This window comes from Canis aureus, chromosome 3, assembly GCF_053574225.1.
Source record: "Canis aureus isolate CA01 chromosome 3, VMU_Caureus_v.1.0, whole genome shotgun sequence".
In the NCBI taxonomy this organism is placed as follows: Eukaryota; Metazoa; Chordata; class Mammalia; order Carnivora; family Canidae; genus Canis; species Canis aureus.
Window position 1 is genome coordinate 79,202,196 of NC_135613.1, and position 22,470 is coordinate 79,224,665.

General features: G+C 37.1%; 1 protein-coding gene, 1 long non-coding RNA gene and 2 pseudogenes across 2 annotated transcripts; 1 reads left to right on the top strand and 3 right to left on the bottom strand.

Annotated features, from left to right (window-relative positions):
* Window positions 1–239: 239 nt before the first annotated feature.
* LOC144311451 (uncharacterized) lies at window positions 240–13,206 on the bottom strand. The gene is made up of 4 exons (XR_013377053.1): window positions 13,010–13,206; window positions 6,623–6,647; window positions 1,168–1,215; window positions 240–407 (listed from the first exon to the last, which is right to left on the bottom strand). It is a non-coding gene; the product is annotated as an uncharacterized LOC144311451 (long non-coding RNA).
* LOC144311595 (olfactory receptor 8B3-like) lies at window positions 6,754–12,881 on the bottom strand (annotated as a pseudogene).
* LOC144311596 (HUWE1-associated protein modifying stress responses 1 pseudogene) lies at window positions 7,847–8,363 on the top strand (annotated as a pseudogene).
* Window positions 13,207–21,073: 7,867 nt separating the features above from the next.
* On the bottom strand, window positions 21,074–22,006 carry LOC144305910 (olfactory receptor 8B8-like). The gene has a single exon (XM_077885056.1). The coding sequence runs from the start codon at window positions 22,004–22,006 to the stop codon at window positions 21,074–21,076; it is 933 nt and encodes a 310-aa protein (XP_077741182.1).
* Between the last annotated feature and the right edge of the window lie 464 nt (window positions 22,007–22,470).

Here is a 22,470-nt window from a genome sequence, read left to right on the forward strand (position 1 = left end):
ATAGGGTGGATCAACAAGAGAATGCAAGTGCAGGGCACATTGGCACATTTTTTTTCTATCATATTTTGTGAATTACACAGTTACTGATCAGGAATTCTTAATAATTATAGCCATAATTTATTTTACAATCACCATAATTCAAAAATTATGAACATAAAGGTAACACAGAGTCTGAAATCATTTTTTAATTCAAAATTTACAATTGAAATCATTCAAATAATGAAAGCTTTTTTCTTTCATTGAGATTTAATGGTAAAGCAATTTAGAGCCAATTTCATGTTTTCATTTCAAATGCTTCAAAATAACAAAGAAGCCCTAATTTGAAGAAGGCTTGTACATTCTTAGAGCAACCGCACTAGTTTAAATGGTACTAACAGGATACATCAGCTGGAAATTGTCAGGAGTATCTGAAATGAGGAAACAGATGTTGGTCATCTTTCTGAAGCAACTTCAGGATTTCCTGCCTGGCTTCCCACTACCATAGACAGCAGTACCTATGGGTGCTCCTTGGGCACCTAAAACACAAACTTCTCCAGTAGCTCCATGAGTCTCATGTTCCTTGTCCTGGAGACCTCACTGCTGCTAGACCTTCTACTCTACAATCCTGAGGGGTCAAAGTTTCTGACTAGGAAGGAGGCAATATCCATCAGCAGAGCCCTCAGGCTTTGACATTGCTAAAAGAGGTATTCTGGAGAACAGGCCATGATCTCTATTTGAGAATTGCCCAGAAGTCCTCTTAACTTGCAAGGCCAAAAACAATCTTATATGAACTCCAAAACAACCAGTTGACTCAAATGGAAATCTATTCCATGACCTGTAGTTCTGAGAAAATTTATTAGAAGCACAGAAAATTATTCTCTCCCTCATTATTTCCTTCCAAGTAAATGAGTTCCACTGAGGGTAGAAATTATTGAGCTCGTGTTCATATTCTGTGTCACAGGTTTAGGATTGGATCCTTTGAGACTCAATATTTTGCTCAGGTTATCATTTTACAATAGGAATTCCTAATCCCCAATGCAGAGGAATGAGTGCCTCCCTTTATCATTTCCTTTATCATTTTCTGGAGTCTACACAGTGCTAAGAGGAAAGTCTGGGGCATAGTCACTTGCCATTTCTAGCACTTTCTTAAACTCTTGGGGACTGCATGAGTAAAGTATTAAATCATACCTTTAGCACTATCCAAGCATGGGGATTTCACTTCTGTAAAAGGATGTTCTGCAAAGTGGTTAAGAGAGTAGGAGTGGACACCCAAGTCAGACTGAGTTTAAATCTGGACTTTAAAATCCTCAATTGTGAGGCTGAAGACCATAATATAAATTCTCTGGCCCTTGTATGTATATTTTTATATCTAGATACACCTATGTATATCTATAAAATGCATTTAAAGGATCAATCATCCCATATGGTTGTTGTGGGGATTAAATGAGTTAAATCATATAAAGTGTCAGAAAAAAGACTGACACACAAAAAAGAGCCTGATAAGTGTTGATACCCCTCCCCTGTTCCCAAACCATAGTTATTATATCAAGGTTCTTCATTCCTGGCACTACTGACATTTTGGACTAGATAATTCTTTATTGTGAAGCTGTCCTGTGTATCATAAGATGAAAGCATCCCTGGCCTCTACCCATTAGATTCCAGTAGTAACCCCCTCCACCAGGTGTGACAATCAAGATGTTCTCTAGACATTGGCATGTGTCCCTTTGGTGGCAAAATCACTTATATTGAGAAATGCAGATCCATATATAGATCTGTATCTACATGTATATGGACTTCCATAAATACCCCTCAGAAAGTTCTATATTATGTCTACTTACATGCCTTAAGCCCAAAGTGCCCAAAACTAAAGTCAGCATTTTCTGATGATTCCCACTGCTCCTCCTCCAGGTCATCATTTTCCACATTATTTTCACCATCATCCAGGCAACTAATCTACAAACTAAATTCAAGAAACTTCTTGCTTACCATCTTCATCCAGTCTCCAAATCCCAGAGAATCCAACTCCTTGAAAGATTTGGCCTTCCCTCTTACACAGCTTCTATATTCTCTCTTCATCTCCAATTCAGATTACTCTAATAGTTTTCTAACCTGAACTACTACCAAGATGAGAATTTGTAACTTTTCCAACCTGTACCATCATTGTACAGACATGCACATCCTCTTCTTGCTCTCTATTCCTAATTCCTACTATTGTATGATTATAATAATAAATCAGGTGAATGGGTGCCATTTTAATCCCTTTTCTGTCATGTTAGTGATTTCAAAAAGAAATAGAGACAACTTGCTTACATTAGTCTTTCATCCTTAACCAGAGTCCTCCACTGTACTTTTAGGATGAAACCTAGGAGAACACTAAGTCCACAGGAACCTGAAGCCTGGAATTTAATGTTCTAGGTCTTGAGAGTTCTATTCTACCCAAAGTAGATGGTACATGAGTGCTAAAACTCCATAAATAGACACTCTTTATTTTAGAGGTCTTCCTGGCTCATTTCATTTAATGAACAATTTTTGAGCATTTAGACTGCAAGACAGACTGAACACACACAGAATGAGGTATAGGCCTTGACCTTATGATTTCTCAGTATAATTAGAGAGAAATCTAAGGACATAGATTTATACCACTATTAGTTATTGTTAGCTAGTCACAGTGCTAGACTCTTTATCCACCTTCCCTCATATCCTCCTTGATGCCCATCCTCTAAATTAGGCAGGAAGGATTAATTGACTGTTCCATGTTCAAAACAGCAACTGCCAGAACAAGATTCATATTTTAGTATCTATGGATCCAGAATTAATTTCTTTTACTACTACATTATGCAGAATTATGTGGTATATGTGGAATATTTTGTAGATTACATTAAGAATATATGTTCTCATTCATTTGGGGAATATAAATAATAGTGAAAGGGAATATAAGGGAAGGGAGAAGAAATGTGTGGGAAATATCAGAAAGGGAGACAGAACGTAAAGACTGCTAACTCTGGGAAACGAACTAGGGGTGGTAGAAGGGGAGGAGGGCGGGGGGTGGGAGTGAATGGGTGACGGGCACTGGGGGTTATTCTGTATGTTAGTAAATTGAACACCAATAAAAAATTAAAAAAAAAAGAATCCTTCAAATTAAGTGACAGAAATTCAAAGTGAATCTAACTAAATAAGCCAGCCTATGCCACAAAACTGGTAAATGAAATCAGTAAATTGAGGATGTACATGGCTTCTTGTATGGATGTACAGGACCAAGTCATTCAAGTGTGTGTCTCTCTTCCCACTTTTTGTTCTGCTTAGTTCTACACAGTTTTAATCTCAGAAAGGTTCTCCCAAGGTAGCAAAAAGAACCAACACAATTCCTAGACTTAATCTTAACAACTCAGTAACTCTAGGGAGAAAAGAAAGGTTAAAAAAATAGTTATGGTAGAAAAGACAAATCAAATGTCTACTATTGACTAATCACTGCCATTGAGGTTTGGAATGTGTTGATTGGACAAGATAATGTCTCCTAAAGTAAGTAAATCCACCTATAAAAATCACATAAAATGTACTACCTGTATCAGACACGGTATAATCAGAAAAACAAATGGCATGATATGTGCTTCCTATAGAGTGTATTTACTTAATATCTTTTTTTTTTTTTTTTTTTTTTTGCTTCAACGTGGATGGAACTGGAGGGTATTATGCTGAGTGAAGTAAGTCAGTCAGAGAAGGACAAACATTATATGTTCTCATTCATTTGGGGAATATAAATAGTAGTGAAAGGGAATATAAGGGAAGGGAGAAGAAATGTGTGGGAAATATCAGAAAGGGAGACAGAACGTAAAGACTGCTAACTCTGGGAAACGAACTAGGGGTGGTAGAAGGGGAGGAGGGCGGGGGGTGGGAGTGAATGGGTGACGGGCACTGGGGGTTATTCTGTATGTTAGTAAATTGAACACCAATAGAGTGTATTTAAAACAAAGAATTGGTTTATACAGATATTGTAAGGGGGGGAGAGAAAAAAGTTGAAAAATATAGACTAACTACAGAAAATAGCTACTGCTCTCACAACTGGTAAAACACATGAAAAGAGGAAGTATAACCAGATTCTAGAATCTCCTCATCTAGAGGAGAAGCTCTATATGCCTGTGCTTGGATGAATGGAGGGTTTCAAGGTGCCCCACATATGGTGCTTGGACCTCTGAAGTAGAGGCTCAACCCAGGGTGGGGCCCAACATGGAAGAAGACCAATGAGCAGGCCTAACAAGTGCTTAAACCTCTCAAGTGGCATAGCCCATGCAATGAAGCGAGGGACGACAGTATAGCTGCCAAGAGAGTGTTGTGCAGCTACTGACTACACATCTAAGGAGATGCAGAAGGTTAAACACATTTCCATTGGCTTATCGGCCATTTGCATGCCTTTTGGGGGGATATGTCTTTCAAATCATCTGTCCATTTATGAAATATTATTTTATTGTCAAGGCATCTTTCAGTTTTTAACTTGTTATATATTATGGTTACAATACCTTTATCAGATAAATGTATTTGAAATATTCTTCAAATCTGTGGTTGCCTATGAATCTTTTTGGTAAACAGATGCTCTAATTTTAATGCAGTTTATTTTATATTTGTTTTTTTTCTTTTGAGACTAGTGCTTTCTAGAATATGTTTTAGAAATTCTGTCTACACCAACATACTTTTTTATGTTTTCTTCTAGAAGATTTATGTTTAAACTTCATGTGTGCAGTGTGATCCATTTAAAACTAATCATTGTATATGGTGTGATATGGAGATGGTTTTTCTCAAGAACAGCATTTTCAGCATGATTGCTTTAAAAAGTTTCCTATCCCTATGAATTTACTTTGTTGCCTGGTCAAAAATCAATTGACTATATAAGTAAGGGTCTCTTTCTGAACCTTCTATACTGTACCATGACTTATCTATCTTTATAACAAAACCAATCTATCTGCATTATCAGAGGATATACTTAAGTGTTAAAATCAGTTAGTGTGAAGTGTAAATTTTCTGTGTCATGTAGAGTTCCACAAGAAGCAGATGCCAAGAAATAATTACACCTGCAAGACATTTATTGTGAAAGAGTTGTGAAGGATAAAATCAGAGAGAGAGGGAGCCAGTGATAAAGGCCTTCAGACTGAGTTGAAACTCTGACACCTAAGAAAGAAGAGAGAAAGGAAGGACACAGTAGGAAAATCTCGGACTATAGTGCAGTCCTAAAAACTCTCTATTTAGGATGACAAGAAGTCCCTATGAAAAGATTGCCTATCAGAAGACACCTGTGTTATATAGATAATGGCCAGCTCCTGTATGACTCATCATGCTAAGCTACTACCTGGGGACAAACATCTCAGAGTGAGCGTGGACTCTACCTGAACACGATGGTGAATCCAAAGGAGTATCAGCTTTGGACTATCAGTCAACAAAGAGCTGAGCAATACCTCTCTATGATTGCCACAATCCACTCCCAGAAGCAACTTATACCCCAAAGTTCTTTCTGATTTATTTATTACTTTATTATATTTTATTAATTATTATTTTAGCAATAAACATTGTTATTCAAGCAAGATAATCTAATTCTTGTCCTCCCAATATCTGACATTCTAAATATACAAATGAGAAAACATTGAGAAATAGGAACATTATGGGAAACAGAATCTACTTTAAATGCTTATTATCTTATTCATGAGACAAAGTGCTATGGTCAAATATTGAAATCCTAACCCCCAAATATATTAGAATGTGGGACCTTTGGGAGATGCGTAGGTCACGACAATGGAATTCTCATGAGTGTGGTTTGTGCCTTATAAAAGAAGCTACATGGAGATCACTAGTCCTTTCACCATGTGAGGACATAATGAGAGGTCTGCAAACTACAAGAGTGCCCTTACCTATTCCACCAGGCACCTCGATCTTGGACTTAATGGCTTTCAGAACTGTGAGAAATAAATTTCTGTTTATAAGCCACCAAGTCTGTGATATTGCTATAACAGCCAAATGGACTAAGACATAGGTGTAAATAAGCTCAAAATGTTGTTAGAAATAAAGTTTATTATCATTAATATATACCCTTTTTTCATGGAAAACTTCATTAAATAAGTAAAACAATGTCTGTTTCTCCCAATATGTGGTATTTTCTTTTAAGTGATAAATAACAGACTACAGTGAGAATTTTATGCTCTTTTTCAAAATATTTGATGTTATTTTAGATAGTAATGAAGACAAGCCTTATAATACATCAGTCATCCCCCCATATTTGGATCCTGAGATATATATTATTCCCTTAATCATACTATGCTAATATGATTGTTGGCAATAAAAGGTGGAGTCATATGTATTCAATTCAATATTAAATGAACTGGACTGATTGAAATTCTCAAAAGCATGTGGTATGTAGTATAGATTTTACCATTTTCAAGGGGAACAAGAAAGAAGAGAATAACAAAAAGAAAAGTTGATAAGAAAATAGAAAAAAAGAAAATAGAACAAAATGCAAACATCAGAGGGATTTGATTACACTTTAAGCTATATACACAGTTTGTAACAATATGGAGAATAAGAATGTTTCTATAGTATTTGGCACTTTTGTGTTTAGGGGAGCAAGCTGTGATTTCAACTTCCTGTGACTTATGAAGCTTACCATATTTGTCCAGATTAGAAATAGCCTAGAGACAGAAACAGTAAGGGCAAAAAAAAAAAAAAAAAGAGTCAATATATTTATTCTTTTCATACACATGTTATTAGTTACTTAGTTACTGGTATTAGTTAGTTAGTTAGTTAGTTAGTAAACTGGTATCAGGTACAGAAATATGGAAGCAAAAAATGAAACAAGGTAGCTATAAGGAAAATGATTAAGTCTATTAAACCACACATGACACAATCCACAGAAACAATATTGGTAATGCTCAAAACACCTTCTTAAAAAACAATAATAAAAATTTTTTAAACTTGAATTTCTTTACATTATAACTTCTAATGAAAACATGTTTCTACTCTGGATTTTAAGCAAGGTTTTCTGCAGTGTAACTTTGATATCCTTGTTCCACAAACTGTAGATCAGGGGATTGAGCATGGGTACCACATTAGTATAAAACACTGAAGAAATTTTTCCCAGGTCCATAGATCCAGAAGAAGAATATTTAAGATACATGAATGCTGCTGATCCAAGAAAAAAGGCAAAGAGCAATGATGTGAAAGCTACAGGTACTGAAGGCTTTTGACCTTCCTTGAGCAGTTTTGATGTGAAAAATGTTAGTGAGAATGAAGACATAAGAAATCAGAATGGTAAAACTGGGTACTGTGATATTAATTCCCATGACTATCAGAACTACTATCTCACTGATATAGGTGCTGGTGCAAGAGAGTTGGAGGAGAGGAAGGATGTCACACAGGTAATGGTTGATGATATTGACATTGCAGAACGTTAGTCTAAGCATGCACCCTGTGTGGGCAGAGGCTCCGGCAAATCCCATCATATATGCAGCAACAGTTAGCAAGGAACAGACCTGATGGGACATGGTGACCTTATACAGCAATGGATTACAGATGGCCACGTAGCGGTCATAGGCCATCGAGGTCAACATGTAGCATTCTGAGATGACAAAAAAGAGAAAGAAGAACAGTTGAGTCATGCACCCAACATAGGAGATGATATTGTCCTTTGATACAAAGTTCATCAGCATCTTGGGGGTGAAAACAGAAGAGTAACAGAGATCAATGAAGGATAGATTGAAGAGGAAATAGTACATGGGGGTGTGGAGGTGAGAATTGAGACCGATGAGGATGATCAAGCCAAGGTTGCCCACCATGGTGACGATGTAGATCATCAGAAACAGGAAGAAGAGGGGTTGCTGGAGCACAGGGGATGGAAGAACACAAGGAGGGTGAGGCCCTTATCCAGAAAAAGAGGCCCAAGCCCTGGTTCTCCAAGCAGGATCCAAAATGATGCAAGAGGAGGTGGTGGTCACCATGTACCCAGAACACAAGCAGCAGCAGACTACGTAGCATCTCTTCTGAAACTCAGCCACTGCCATGGCCCAGCTCTACAAAGACCAAGTGTATCAGCAGCCTGAACTTTCTCTCTGGATTGCACCGCCATCACCAGCCTCTACAAAGAAGCATGGATACCCATCAGTGAAATTTTGACATTGACATCAGATTGGTGGTCAGCATAGCAATAAGGATGTATTCATTGGCCTAGGTTATAAAGCTCAAAACTGTTGATAGAGATTTCATCAGCTTCCTGTGTGGAAGAGCTCCCCCACCAAGAAACTCTAGAGACACCCCAAGACTGACTAGTGTCCCCCAACTTAGCTACTTCAACAAAAACTAGCTCATCAGTACAGACTGATTTACGACCCTTCTGGAAGCCCTGGCTCTAAGTGTTAAAACTGTTTAACATATTTCAGTGGAAAAGTGATGAAGAGTGGACCCACTTTCACATTTAGGTTTAGATCCGGGTAGACATTGTCTGGTTTTTGTCTATTATACTATGTGCTCTAGTAATGCTTAAGTAGAATGTAAGCTAAAAACTTATGTGGGTAATTTTTGAGTGTTAGCTAGCCTACCCTAAAAAGAGCAGAAAGTGGTTTAGTTTAAGCTTATTGCTGTCACAAAAACAATTTTGCAACACCGATTAGAATGTATTGCTTTAAAAGAAACAATCCAATCATGAAATGGGCAAAAGACATGAACAGAAATCTCACAGGGGAAGACGTAGACATGGCCAACAAGCACATGAGAAAATGCTCCGCATCCCTTGCCATCAGGGAAATACAAATCAAAACCACAATGAGATACCACCTCACACCAGTGAGAATGGGGAAAATTAACAAGGCAGGAAACAACAAATTTTGGAGAGGATGTGGAGAAAGGGGAACCCTCTTGAACCGCTGGTGGGAATGTGAACTGGTGCAGCCACTCTGGAAAACTATGTGGAAGTTCCTCAAAGAGTGAAAAATAGATCTGCCCTATGACCCAGCAATTGCACTGCTGGGGATTTACCCCAAAGATACAGATGCAGTGAAATGCCGGGACACCTGCACCCCTATGTTTATAGCAGCAGTGTCCACAGCAGCCAAACTATGGAACGAGCCTTGGTGTCCATTGAAAGATGAAGGGATAAAGAAGATGTGGTCTATGTATACAATGGAATATTACTCAGCCATTAGAAATGACAAATACCCACCATTTGCTTCGACGTGGATGGAACTGGAGGGTATTATGCTGAGTGAAATAAGTCAATCAGAGAAGGACAAACATTATATGGTCTCATTCATTTGAGGAATATAAAAAATAGTGAAAGGGAATAAAGGGGAAAGGAGAAAAAAATGAGTGGGAAATATCAGAAAGGAAGACAGAACATGAGACACTCCTAACTCTGGGAAAAAAACAAGGGGTAGTGGAAAGGAAGGTGGGCGGGGGGTGGGGGTTACTGGGTGACGGGCACTGAGGGAGGCACTGGATGTTATGCTATATATGAACTCCAATAAAAAAAAATAAAAAATATTAATTCTGCCAATCCATGAGCATGGAATATTTTTCCATCTCTTTGTGTCTTCCTCAATTTCTTTCAGAAGTGTTCTATAGTTTTGAGGGTATAGATCCTTTACATCTTTGGTTAGGTTTATTCCTAGGTATCTTATGCTTTTGTTACCCAGGGCAATATACACGTTTAATGCAATCCCTATCAAAATACCATGGACTTTCTTCAGAGAGTTAGAACAAATTATTTTAAGATTTGTGTGGAATCAGAAAAGACCCCGAATAGCCAGGGGAATTTTAAAAAAGAAAACCATATCTGGGGGCATCACAATGCCAGATTTCAGGTTGTACTGCAAAGCTGTGGTCATCAAGACAGTGTGGTACTGGCACAAAAACAGACACATAGATCAGTGGAACAGAATAGAGAATCCAGAAGTGGACCCTGAACTTTATGGGCAACTAATATTCGATAAAGGAGGAAAGACTATCCATTGGAAGAAAGACAGTCTCTTCAATAAATGGTGCTGGGAAAATTGGACATCCACATGCAGAAGAATGAAACTAGACCACTCTCACCATACACAAAGATAAACTCAAAATGGATGAAAGATCTAAATGTCAGACAAGATTCCATCAAAATCCTAGAGAAGAACACAGGCAACACCCTTTTTGAACTCGGCCATAGTAACTTCTTGCAAGATACATCCACGAAGACAAAAGAAACAAAAGCAAAAATGAACTATTGGGACTTCATCAAGATAAGAAGCTTTTGCACAGCAAAGGATACAGTCAACAAAACTCAAAGACAACCTACAGAATGGGAGAAGATATTTGCAAATGACATATCAGATAAAGGGCTAGTTTCCAAGATCTATAAAGAACTTATTAAACTCAACACCAAAGAAACAAACAATCCAATCATGAAATGGGCAAAAGACATGAACAGAAATCTCACAGAGGAAGACATAGACATGGCCAACATGCATATGAGAAAATGTTCTGCATCACTTGCCATCAGGGAAATACAAATCAAAACTACAATGAGATACCACCTCACACCAGTGAGAATGGGGAAAATTAACAAGGCAGGAAACAACAAATGTTGGAGAGGATGCGGAGAAAAGGGAACCCTCTTACACTGTTGGTGGGAATGTGAACTGGTGCAGCCACTCTGGAAAACTGTGTGGAGGTTCCTCAAACAGTTAAAAATATACCTGCCCTATGACCCAGCAATTGCACTGTTGGGGATTTACCCCAAAGATACAGATGCAATGAAACGCTGGGACACCTGCACCCCGATGTTTATAGCAGCAATGGCCACGATAGCCAAACTGTGGAAGGAGCCTCGGTGTCCAACGAAAGATGAATGGATAAAGAAGATGTGGTTTATGTATACAATGGAATATTACTCAGCTATTAGAAATGACAAATACCCACCATTTGCTTCAACGTGGATGGAACTGGAGGGTATTATGCTGAGTGAAGTAAGTCAGTCGGAGAAGGACAAACATTATATGTTCTCATTCATTTGGGGAATATAAATAATAGTGAAAGGGAATATAAGGGAAGGGAGAAGAAATGTGTGGGAAATATCAGAAAGGGAGACAGAACATAAAGACTGCTAACTCTGGGAAACGAACTAGGGGTGGTAGAAGGGGAGGAGGGCGGGGGGTGGGAGTGAATGGGTGACGGGCACTGGGTGTTATTCTGTATGTTAGTAAATTGAACACCAATAAAAAATAAATTAAAAAAAAATGAAATCACAAAAGAAAAAAAAAAGAAAATCTTTAATTATAAAGCTGTATAGACAATTAGTCTTTAACTTTAATAAATTTATTAGGTAGAGCCAACCCTGAAAGAGAAAGAGAGAGAAATGATATCTAACATACATATTAAATTTTGTTTTTAAATCATGAATCTCTCATCAGAAACCATGAAAGTTAGAAGGAAATGGAGTAGCGTTTCTCAAGTGCTAAAAGAAAAGAACTGTCACCCATAATCTGATAGTCAGGGAAAATATTCTTTACAAATGAAGGGGAAATCACAACATTTTCAGTAAAGACAAGTGACGGAATCTGTTGTTAGCATCCTTCCCTTAAAGAATGGCTAGAATATAAATAATAGTGAAAGGGAATAGAAGGGAAGGGAGAAGAAATGGGTAGGAAATATCAAAAAGAGAGATAGAACATAAAGACTCCTAACTCTGGGAAACAAACTAGGGGTGGTGGAAGGGGAGGAGAATGGGGGGGTGGGGGTGAATGGGTGACGGGCACTGAGGGGGGCACTTCACCGGATGAGCACTGGGTGTTATTCTGTATGTTGGTAAATTGAACACCAATAAAAAATAAATTTATTATTTAAAAAAGAAATACTAAAAAAAAAGAATAGCTAGAAGAGGTTCCATAAACTAGAGGCAAATGATTTTTTAAAAATTGGAACACCAAGAAGTAAGAAAGTATATGCAAAGCAAAAATAAAGGTTTTCCTTACTGTAGTTGGTTTCATTCTCCTCTTGAATTTTCTAAATTACATTTAACTGTTAAAGCAAAAATTATATCATCATCTCATGTGATTCCAAGTAATACATAGGAGAAATGTTAAAGATAATTACGACCAAGAGAGGGCAAAAGAACATAAACAAGTGTATACTTCACTTAAATTGCTAAACTATGATATGCATACTTAACTCAATATCTAGAAAATTTATTTTTAAATGCTATCCAAAGAGATAAACATAAAAACACTACAGACAAGTCAAAATGGAATTCTAAAACTAGTTCCAGTAACCAACAGAAATGCAGGGGGAAAAAAAAAAAGAAACAAAACAAAAAGAAGAAAAACAAACAAAAACCAAAAGATAAAATGGCAAGTGTAATCCCAAATATAACAATAATTATAGTAAATATAAAATGACCTAAACACACCAATTAAAAGTCAGAGATTAGAATCATGAATTTAAAATTTAAGCCGATTAAGAGGCACCTGGGTGGCTCAGTTGGTTGAGTGTGAGACTTAGTTTTGGATCAGGTCATGATCTCAGTCATGGGATGGAGCCCTGCAATGGGCTCTGTGCTCAGTGTAGAGTCGGCTGGAGATTGTTTCCCTTTCCCTTTCCCTCTGTCTCTGATCTTCCCCCTGCTTATGCTCTCTGTCTCTGTCTCTCTCTCTCTTTCCCTAAGGTAGATAAATAAAATCTTTTAAATATATATATTTATATATATATATGTATCCCAAATTAAGTGCTGTCTCCAACATATTAACATATTGACTAAAATAATGACATAAGGAAGTTAAAAATAAAAGAATGAAAATAAGTATATCTGTAAATATCATAAAAAGATGAAAGTAGGAGTGGCTATACTTATCAGATAAAATATACTTCAAAAAAAGAAAATTACCAGAGATAAAGATACACATATTATATAAGGATAAAAATGTTAATCTACCAAGAACACAAAGCAATCATAAATGTGCTTAAACAAGGAACAGAGCTTAAAATATATGTGAAATAAACTTGACACAACTGAAAGGAGAAATAGACATACACACAATTACAGAGATGTCCATTCTTCTCTCAACAACTGATGGACAAACTAGACCAGCAAACCAGTAGGATATAGAAAAACCCAACAAGACCATCAACCTACAGGATCTAAATGACATTTATAGAATATCTACTCAACAACAAAAGAATATATATTATTTTCAAGTGTCTGTGGAGCATATAGTAATATTTCTCATTTCCTAGGTCATAAAATTAACATCAACACATTCTCAAAACATGACATCATATAGGCTGTTCTAGAACTACAATGGAATCAAACAAGAAATCAATGACAGAAGGGCGCCTGGGTGGCTCATTCAGTTAAGCATCTGTCTTTGGCTCAGGTCATGATCCCGGGATCATGGGATGGAGCCCTAAGTCAGGCTCCCTGCTCAGAGGGGAGTCTGCTTCTCCTTCTCCTTCTGCCCTTCACCTCACTCCTCCACCCCCACTCAACGTTCTCTCTCCCTCTATCAAATAAATAAATAATATTTTTTAAAAAATCAATGATAGATAACAGGAAAATCTCCAAAGACCCGGAAACTAAATAACATACTTTTAAATGATCCATGGGTCAAAAAGGAAGTCCCAAGGGAATTTGATAAATATATTGTAAACTGGTTTCAGATTAGATATGTAAAGAGCTTAGAAGATGACATTCCTGTCATTACAACAAGAAAAAGTTAGATAAGCTGAGATCAATTACTTTTCTTGGATCCATCAGAGAACTGAGGTTGAGAGAATATTGTCACTGTGAAGTACGGAGAGATAGGCTCATCTGGAGAGACACAGCCAAGATCAGTTTACCTGGAGCAACCACTGATACAATAAACTTGTAGACACATGTAAGTGGTGTTTTTGGTGAGTTTCTATGGGTTGAGTGTGGACTATGGTGACAATGAGGATTTTCTGAGAACCACAATTTTAGGGGCACCTCCACACTTTTTGGACTCATCTCCAGCAACACCACCTGGTTTTCATAATGAAGATCTGAGAAAGAACCATCATGGCTCTTGAAGGAGAGGAAAAGAGTAATAATAATTATGAAATATTCCCTGCACCTTTGCCTTAATGCTCCATGAGAAAAGAACATTATGTATAAGTACTAGGCCCACTTATACACTGAGATTTATTCAAATGATTATGAAATGTTCCCATATACCCTACTACCACACCACAAGGAATCTAGTATAATGATGGCTAATTATAGCTAAGAGACTTGCAAGATGCAGACACTCTCCAAAGAGGCCTACTTATCTAAAACACACAAAAAACAAAGACACTAGAGAAATTTGAAGACTCTGGCCCCTATACTTACTACAAAATTAAACATAGCCAAAATCCTAGCCAGAATGGTCTCACACTAATGGTCATTGACCTGTTGTTAGTACCTGATACAGCATGTCTGTCATGCAACAAAAAATTGTAAGACATGACAAAACACAAGATAAAAATGCAACAGTCTGAAGAGATAATGCAATCCCCAGAACCAGACTCAGATTAAGAAGCAGATGTAGGAATTATTAAATAGGAATTTAAAATATCTATATTGAGAATGTTAGGGCCTTAAGGAAAAATAGATAACATGCAAGAGTAGATGGATAATATGAGCAGAAAGATGGAAACTCTAAGAAAAAATATCAAAAGAAAATGCTAGAAATAAAAGGAACGGTAACATAAATAAAGCTCTTCTGTTGCTCATCAGAACTCAACACAATTTAGAAAGTGAGCTGATGGGCAGCCTGGATGGCTCAGTGGTTTAGCGCCGCCTTCAGCCCAAGGTATGATCCTGGAGACCTGGGATCAAGTCCTGCATTGGGCTCCCTGCATGGAGCCTGCTTTTTCTCCCTCTGTCTGTGTCTCTGCCTCTTTCTCTCTGTGTCTCTCATGAATAAATAAATAGAATAAAAAAAGGAAGAAAGTGAAATAAAAACAAAAGAAATATAACAAAATTTAACAAAATATAACAAATTTTAAATTTAATATAACAAAAAAAAATAAAACAAAAGAAATAAGAAACCCCCATAATATCCAGTAACTTGATGGAGGGAGACAGAATATCCAATAACTTTGGAAAAGTAATTTGGAAAACTAATTTCAAAAAGGAGAAATACACATAATTGGAATATCAGAAGGATAAGAAAGGGTGGAGCAGAAGAAATTTTTGAAATAACAATGGCCAAGAATTTTCCAAAATAAATATAAATTTTCCAAAATAAATAACAGATATGAAACCACAAATCTAGGAAGCTCAGAGAATGCCAAGCAAAATAAATTACACACACACACACACACACACACACACCCCAAAACACACACAGGCTTATCATATTCCAACTGCAGAAAAATCAAATACAAAGAGAAAAATCTTGCAAGAAGCCAACAGAAAAAAAGTATTTTCCCTGTAGTGAACAGGGATAGGAATTACATAGTGGAACTCTCATCAGAAAGTATTCAATCAAGAAAAGAGTGGAATAAAAAGTTTTAAAATGTTGAAATTAAAAAAAAAAACCCACTCCAGAGTTTTGTATCCAATGAAATTATACTTCCAAAGTGAAATAATGACTTTCTCAAACAAAGTATGAGAATGTATTGCCAGCAAATCTGTCTTGCAAGAACTATTGAAGTTCTACAAGCCAAAGGAAAATAATGTAGGTCAGAAGTTTGAATTAACAGAAAGAAAGAGCACTAGCAAAGGAATAAATGGAAGTAAAATAAAATATTTAATTTTCTTCTTCTTAACTTATCTAAAAGATAACTGTATTTTAAATAATAATAGTTAACAACACATTGGTGATTACAGTGAGGATCAGTGAAATGACTAACAGCAATGGCAGGGAGGAAGAAGTAGAAATATTCTGAGGTAACTAATTGTACTATACATGAAGTGGTAGACTGTGTGAAGGTGAACTTAGAGTAATTTAAAATGTGTATTGTAAACTATAGGGAAACCAGTGTAAATATTTTAAAAGAAGTATTTGATAATGCTGAGAGGAAATAAGATGGAATAATATAAAATGTTCCGTTAAATCTGAAGAATAAAAAAAGCAGAAAAGAAGAGAAAAAGAAACGTGTGCACTAGTAGAAAGCAGGTTAGGAACAGATAATAATCCAACTACATTAATAATCACTTTAAATGTGAATGGTCTAGATATACCAATACAAAGACAGAGATTTTCAAAGTCAAAAAACCCCAACTACATGCTGTCTCTAAGAAAGTCATTTTAAACGTAAAGACTTAGGTTAAAAGAAGGAAGAAGAAATATATACCATGCTAACACTTAAAAGAAAGCTGGAGTAGCTATCTTAATTTCAGTAGGGTGATATAAGAACAAGGCAGCTTATCAGGGACACTTAATCTTTATTGAAGAGTTATGAATTCATAAAAATCACCCAGGCTGAAAAGTCAGTAAGGATAATATCACCTGAATGGCAAATCAACTTGATCTCATTTAAATTTACAAATTTAGGAGATGAAATGGCATCCACCACAGCAGTAAACACATTTTTCTCAAACTCATATAGAACAAGGAATGGGTTTCTCTCTTTCTTCCACCAAAGCGCTAATAAAACCAGCATAGTTTGGATGCCTGGGATCAGCTAAAAACAAAAGGAGAAAGCCAGCAGATTGCTTCAGCCCAGAACTGAGACTGGCTTCTATCCCAGAAGGGAGAGGAGTGGAGCATGCCTCCGGTGTCCTTGCCTATAACCTGGGTTCTAGTAAAATTTGCTCAAAAAGCTTTAATTCTGGAAAAACATAAAAATACTTTCTGACATCTCGATGAACACTATTTTTGATAGTCTTGAAATGCAAAGTGAATTAAAGAGATGATTCAATTAATCGACTGATTACTTTCAGTAAAAGTGAGATTGGTAGGTATGCCTTTTTGACCATTAAATTTGATAATAGCTATGTGTAGCAGGGCATTTTTTAAGATTTTTATTTATTTATTCATGAGAGACACAGAGAAAGGCAGAGACATAGGCAGAGGAAGAAGCAGGCTCCCTCCAGGGAGCCTGATGTGGGTCTCAATCCCAGGGCCCTAGGATCACGACCTGAGCCAAAGGCAGATGCTCAACCACTGAGCCACTCAGGCACCCCAAATGGTATAATATTTATTTATTTGTTAAATAAATAAAATATGTTTAATATTAAATCAAACATTTATACCATGAATCCAACTCTTAAAAAGTATTTCATAGTGTTAAAAAGAAAAACATGGACTCCAAAAGGTGTCACTTAAACCAAACCAGGGCTTATACCAAGCCAGGTGCCCCAAAAACCCTTGCATTTTTAATAACTCTTGGGTACACTCCTCTATTTACTAGATGGGACACTGTCCATTAATTAGTCATTTAATAAAGACAATTAGACCTCTAAAATTTACTCAGTTGAGGGGTGCCTGGTTGGCTCAGTCGGTTAAGTGTCCAACTCTTGATTTCAGCTCAAGTCATGATCTCAGAGTTGTGAGACTGAGCCCAGCAACAGGCTCCCCACTGGGTGTGGAGCCAACTTGGGATTCTCTCTCTCTCTCTCTCTCTCTCCCTCTCTCTCTCTCTCTCCCTCTACCCCCCCATGCTCACTCTCTCTCTCCCGGTCTATAAATAAATAAATAAATAAATAAATAAATAAATAAATAAATAAATAAAATTTACTCAGCTACATTTTTGCTACTTATACTGTATAGTGTATTTTTATTACTTATAGTACTTAGTAAATACATTCCTGTTTAATAAATTTCATGTTTAGTAAAAATCATATATATATTGTTTTGCTGGGGCTACCATAACAAAATATCACAGACTAGGTGTCTTACAGAGCAGAAATGTATTTTCTCACAGTTCTGGAAGCTTGAAGTCCAAGATCAAGGTGTTAGCAAGTTTGAGTTCTTCTGAGGCAACATCCCTTGGCTTACAGATGGCTATCCTTTGCCTATATCCTCACATGGTTTTTTCTCCATTTGCACACATTCATGCCTTTAATGTCTCTCTGTGTCCAAATTATCTCTTCTAAGACATTAGTCAAGTTGGATTAGGCCCCATCCTTCTGCCCTCATTTTAATCTCCTCTTTAAAGATTTTATTTCCAAATACAGTCACATTCTGAGGTACTGGAGGGTAAGGTATCCACATGAATTTGAGTGACCACAGTTCAGCCCACAACAACCATTATTAACTAAACAAGGTAAAGATAATTTGAGGTTTTACTGAAATTTTAATGTTGCTGTTTGTAAGACATGACATTGGGAGGGGGGGCTTGCATGCTAAGAAAAAAAGACTGCCAACTATATAGTGGCATGATAATCACATGCCACTTAGAATTTCCTTTTTATACTTAATAAAAGTATTCTTCTAGCAGTTTCTAGACATTACAAAGAATTCAGCAATCCACCCTGTCTTCAGTTACATTGCTTTTCGTGTTATGATGTTCTTTTGCATGTGTCTCGGTAATGAAATATGATCCAGCTTCATTGACTTGTGGGTATCTTACTTTCTTAGGGCCTATAAAACTCTTTTGCTATTGTTTTACAATAAATAAATAGAAAAGACAGATGGATGAATGGATAAATGAAATTGTGGCCATTCCACCAATGAAGTCTAATTACTTCACTATTTTCTAATTTACACCCACTGCTCCTGTTTCCATATATTTCTGATCCTTCTGCATACATGATAACTTTATACTCAGTACTATATAATAATGATAATGTAACTTAAATTATAGTTATAAACACTATAGAATTAAATTTTTATATAAAATATATATTTAAAACTGAAGAATTTTAAATGGCAATTAACCCCATACATGTGTTACCAATTCTAACACAGTTGCAATGACAACAGCATGAATAGCTGTGATCAAATTTGCACATGCATGAGCAATGACTACTACATCACAACTGCCACAAGCCAACAACAAAGGTAAGACAGTACTGATAAGATGCATACTAATTTCAGGGAAGTTACATAAAAAGATGTGTACATCTTAGATTTATTGGATTATGATTTTTAAAACATGAAAACTATGTAACATCTTTTAAACATTTCATTTAATCTGCAACAGAGCACTTTGAAATATTAGCCATGAAGAAACTAAGGCTGAGAGAGCTAGAATACAACAAATCACAAATAACTGGAGCCAAACCTGATTACATGGTTCTAAATTCAACAGTCTTTCTATTTTGGGACATTTGTATCTAGTCGGTGAAAAGACAAGATCAAGGGTATTTCCATCTAATTCATACTCCTGTTTTAGATGACATCCTGTAGGCTTTGGTTCATCTTCTTTAAGCAAGCAAAATTAGCAGCAGAAAAATCCCTCATGCAGGAAATGGCAATCTGGTGTTATTGAAGGTATACTGCTTCATGGGTTTCACTAGAAATCAGTTAGGGAAACCTGAACTTTTCTACAGGGTTATTTAGAAATAATGGACAGGGCCCCCCAAGAAGAGGAGAAAGCAGACATAAGGTTTTTTGTGTGATTAACATCACATGGATTTTTACAGTGCTTAAGATAATATTCACTTTTTTCAAGGCTTGCACAGCCCTGATTCTCTATCCTTATTTCCTAATTCTTTTACTATGTACTACATATACTTCCTAATACTTACACTTCTACCCCTATGTCACAGTCACACTGGCTTGTTTTTCTGTCCCTCAAGCTCACCTGTATGATTACTTGCCAAAATTCCCTTGGCCTGGAATGCTCTACATATGGCTATTCTTCTTGTCAGTGAGATCTCAGCTGAAATGTCACCTCTTCAGAAAAGCCCTTCCACCCAATCTAAAGTAATCACACAGTTATTCTCTGTACCATTACCTTAACTTAAGACTCTGCAAAGCAGGGACTCCTGGCTCAGTTGGTTAGACATCCAGCTCATCATTTCGGCTCAGGTTATGATCTCAGGGTCATGAGATCAAGCCCAACAGTGTGGAGCTTGCTTGGTATTCTCTCTTCTCCCTCTGCCTCTCTACACTCACACTCTCTCGCTCTTAAAAAAAAAAAAAAAAAAAAAAGACTCTGCAAAGCATTTTTCTGATCTTTTCACATGTGCTCATCTGTCTCCTCTTCCTGTCCATGTGCACCCCAGCTCCACCTTCCTGTAGACTATGAACCCTATGAGAGTGCATACATTGTCTCTCTTATTCACCACTGTATCTTTTAATGTTTAAAAACAGCATCTGGTACAGGATAGGTGTTTCTATTTGTTAATTAAGTAAACCGTATCTTTTGTAGCATAAGAACTTGAGACAAAAGGGATAATGAAAATAATAAAGGGAAGATGCTGAGTGCTAATGAATTAGAGCTGTGAAAGCCCATTTCAGTAAAGAACAAATATTCCTCTGTTAATAATTGGTAAATATTCCTAGTAAAATTCTTCCCACTGAAGACATAGCAAGTCCTATTTCCTGTCTTAAAGTCCCAAAAGGTAAAATCCAGTGTAGATTCCCTTCATTCTTGATGGCTCTAAAAGGTTATCTCAGTTTCCTGTCCTTAGGAACAGGAACCAGACGGAAATCTTGCTTTACCACATTCCCTTGAGACTAAAGTGAAAAGAGACCAGAGACCAGAGTGACAGGAGCATATACCCATTCTTACCTCTTTTGAGGAGATAAAGGAATCTCCTGAAACAAAATATTAACAACACTCAAAAAAACCTCCTTCAGTTCCTCAAACTCAATGGTCTTTCAGGGGAGGTTTATCGAATGAATAAATAAATGGCCAAACCTAAAGTCCACCAAAGTCTATGTAACCATAACAAAATTTCGTAGGAATTCCAGACATGCCTCAGTCAAAAAAATCTCACAATTTGCCATTTCTGGATTTACCTCCGTTCTACCTTTTATACTTAAAACTTTATAACTTCTGAAAATAAGCTGGAGAATGACAAATGAACTCCTTTACCTTCTATGAAAAGATAAAGCACTGATCCTTGATCCTCTTCTTCCTTATATTGTTTGTGTAAAGTGACTTATAAATAATTAATTTACCCTGTTATTTGAATCATTTGCATTTCTATTTTGGCTCCTTACACTATGTGCCCTTGCTAGGATTTGGAATCCATTTATGAGAACACCCTTTTCTTCAAAGTCTTACTCAGTGCAATTTTAACATCTTTGTTCCTTAAACTGTAGATAAAAGGATTCATCATTGGCCCCACGATGGTATAAAAAACTGTGGATACTTTATCTCGATCCAGGGACCCAGCAGGAGAGGGCTTAAGGTACATGAATGCCGATGCTCCAAAGAAGAGAGAAACAGTAACTATGTGAGAGCTACAGGTACTGAAGGCTTTGGACCTGCCCTCTGTAGAACGGATATGGAATATGTTGGAGAGGATCAAGGTGTAAGAAATGGAGATAGTGAGACTGGGCACTATTACATTGATGCCCACCACAATGAAAACCACCACCTCATTGATGTAGGTGCTCGTGCAAGAGAGCTGGAGAAGAGGAGGTATGTCACACATGTAATGATTGATGATGTTGCCATCACAGAAGCTGAGTCTCAGCATACATCCGGTGTGGGCCATTGCACCCACAAACCCCATCCCATATGTTCCTGCCATGAACATGAGGCAGACCTGATGGGACATGATGGCTTTGTAGAGCAGGGGCTTACAGATGGCCACATACCGGTCATAGGCCATTGATGTCAAAATACAGCACTCACTGATAACAAAGAAAGCGAAGAAACAGAGCTGTGTCATGCACTCTGGATAAGAGATAATATTTTGTTTTACAAAACCCATCAGCATTCTAGGGATTATGACAGACGAGTAGCAGAAATCAATGAAGGAAAGGTTGAAGAGAAAGTAGTACATGGGAGTGTGCAGGTGAGAGTTCAGCCCAATCAGAAGAATCAAGCCCATGTTCCCCACCATGGTGACCACATAGAATCCTAAGAAAATGAAGAAGAGAGGCAGCTGGAGTTCTGGCTGTTGTGTTAAACCCAGCAGGATAAACTCGGTCACTGAAGAGTCATTTCCTATGGCCATTCTTCCCGAGGGCGTATCTGTGAGAACAGGACAAACGGTGACATTAAAATGAGTATCCGGCTGTCTCTCCCTAATTCCTCCATAATGAGACTGAGACCCAGAATGAAAGAATGAACTCAAACCCACCCTGCTGTGTGCCTTTGTCACCTCCACTGTATAAAGGCTGCACATCTGTTTAAAGATGTATATCAAAAAGCCATAAAAGGCAATTTCCATAGGGATAAAATTCAGGAACTCTGTTGTAGCGTGACTCTGCAGCATCCCTACTGCACTTATGCTTTGACAGTCCACTAGTCCCACCTCAGAGACAACTGCCATCTCAACGGAAGATGTACCATTTCAAGGAGTCTATGGCTCTCATAGAAAATATTTGGAAAAAGAATAGCAGGACAGAAAAAATCCAACACTCACCCTTCTGCATCTGAACTTCAATACTGGACTTTGGCTCTGATGAATTTCAGGGA

Excerpts from the sequence above, each read along its gene's own strand:
- LOC144305910 (XM_077885056.1), bottom strand. The coding sequence starts at position 22,006 with ATGGCCATAGGAAATGACTCTTCAGTGACCGAGTTTATCCTGCTGGGT.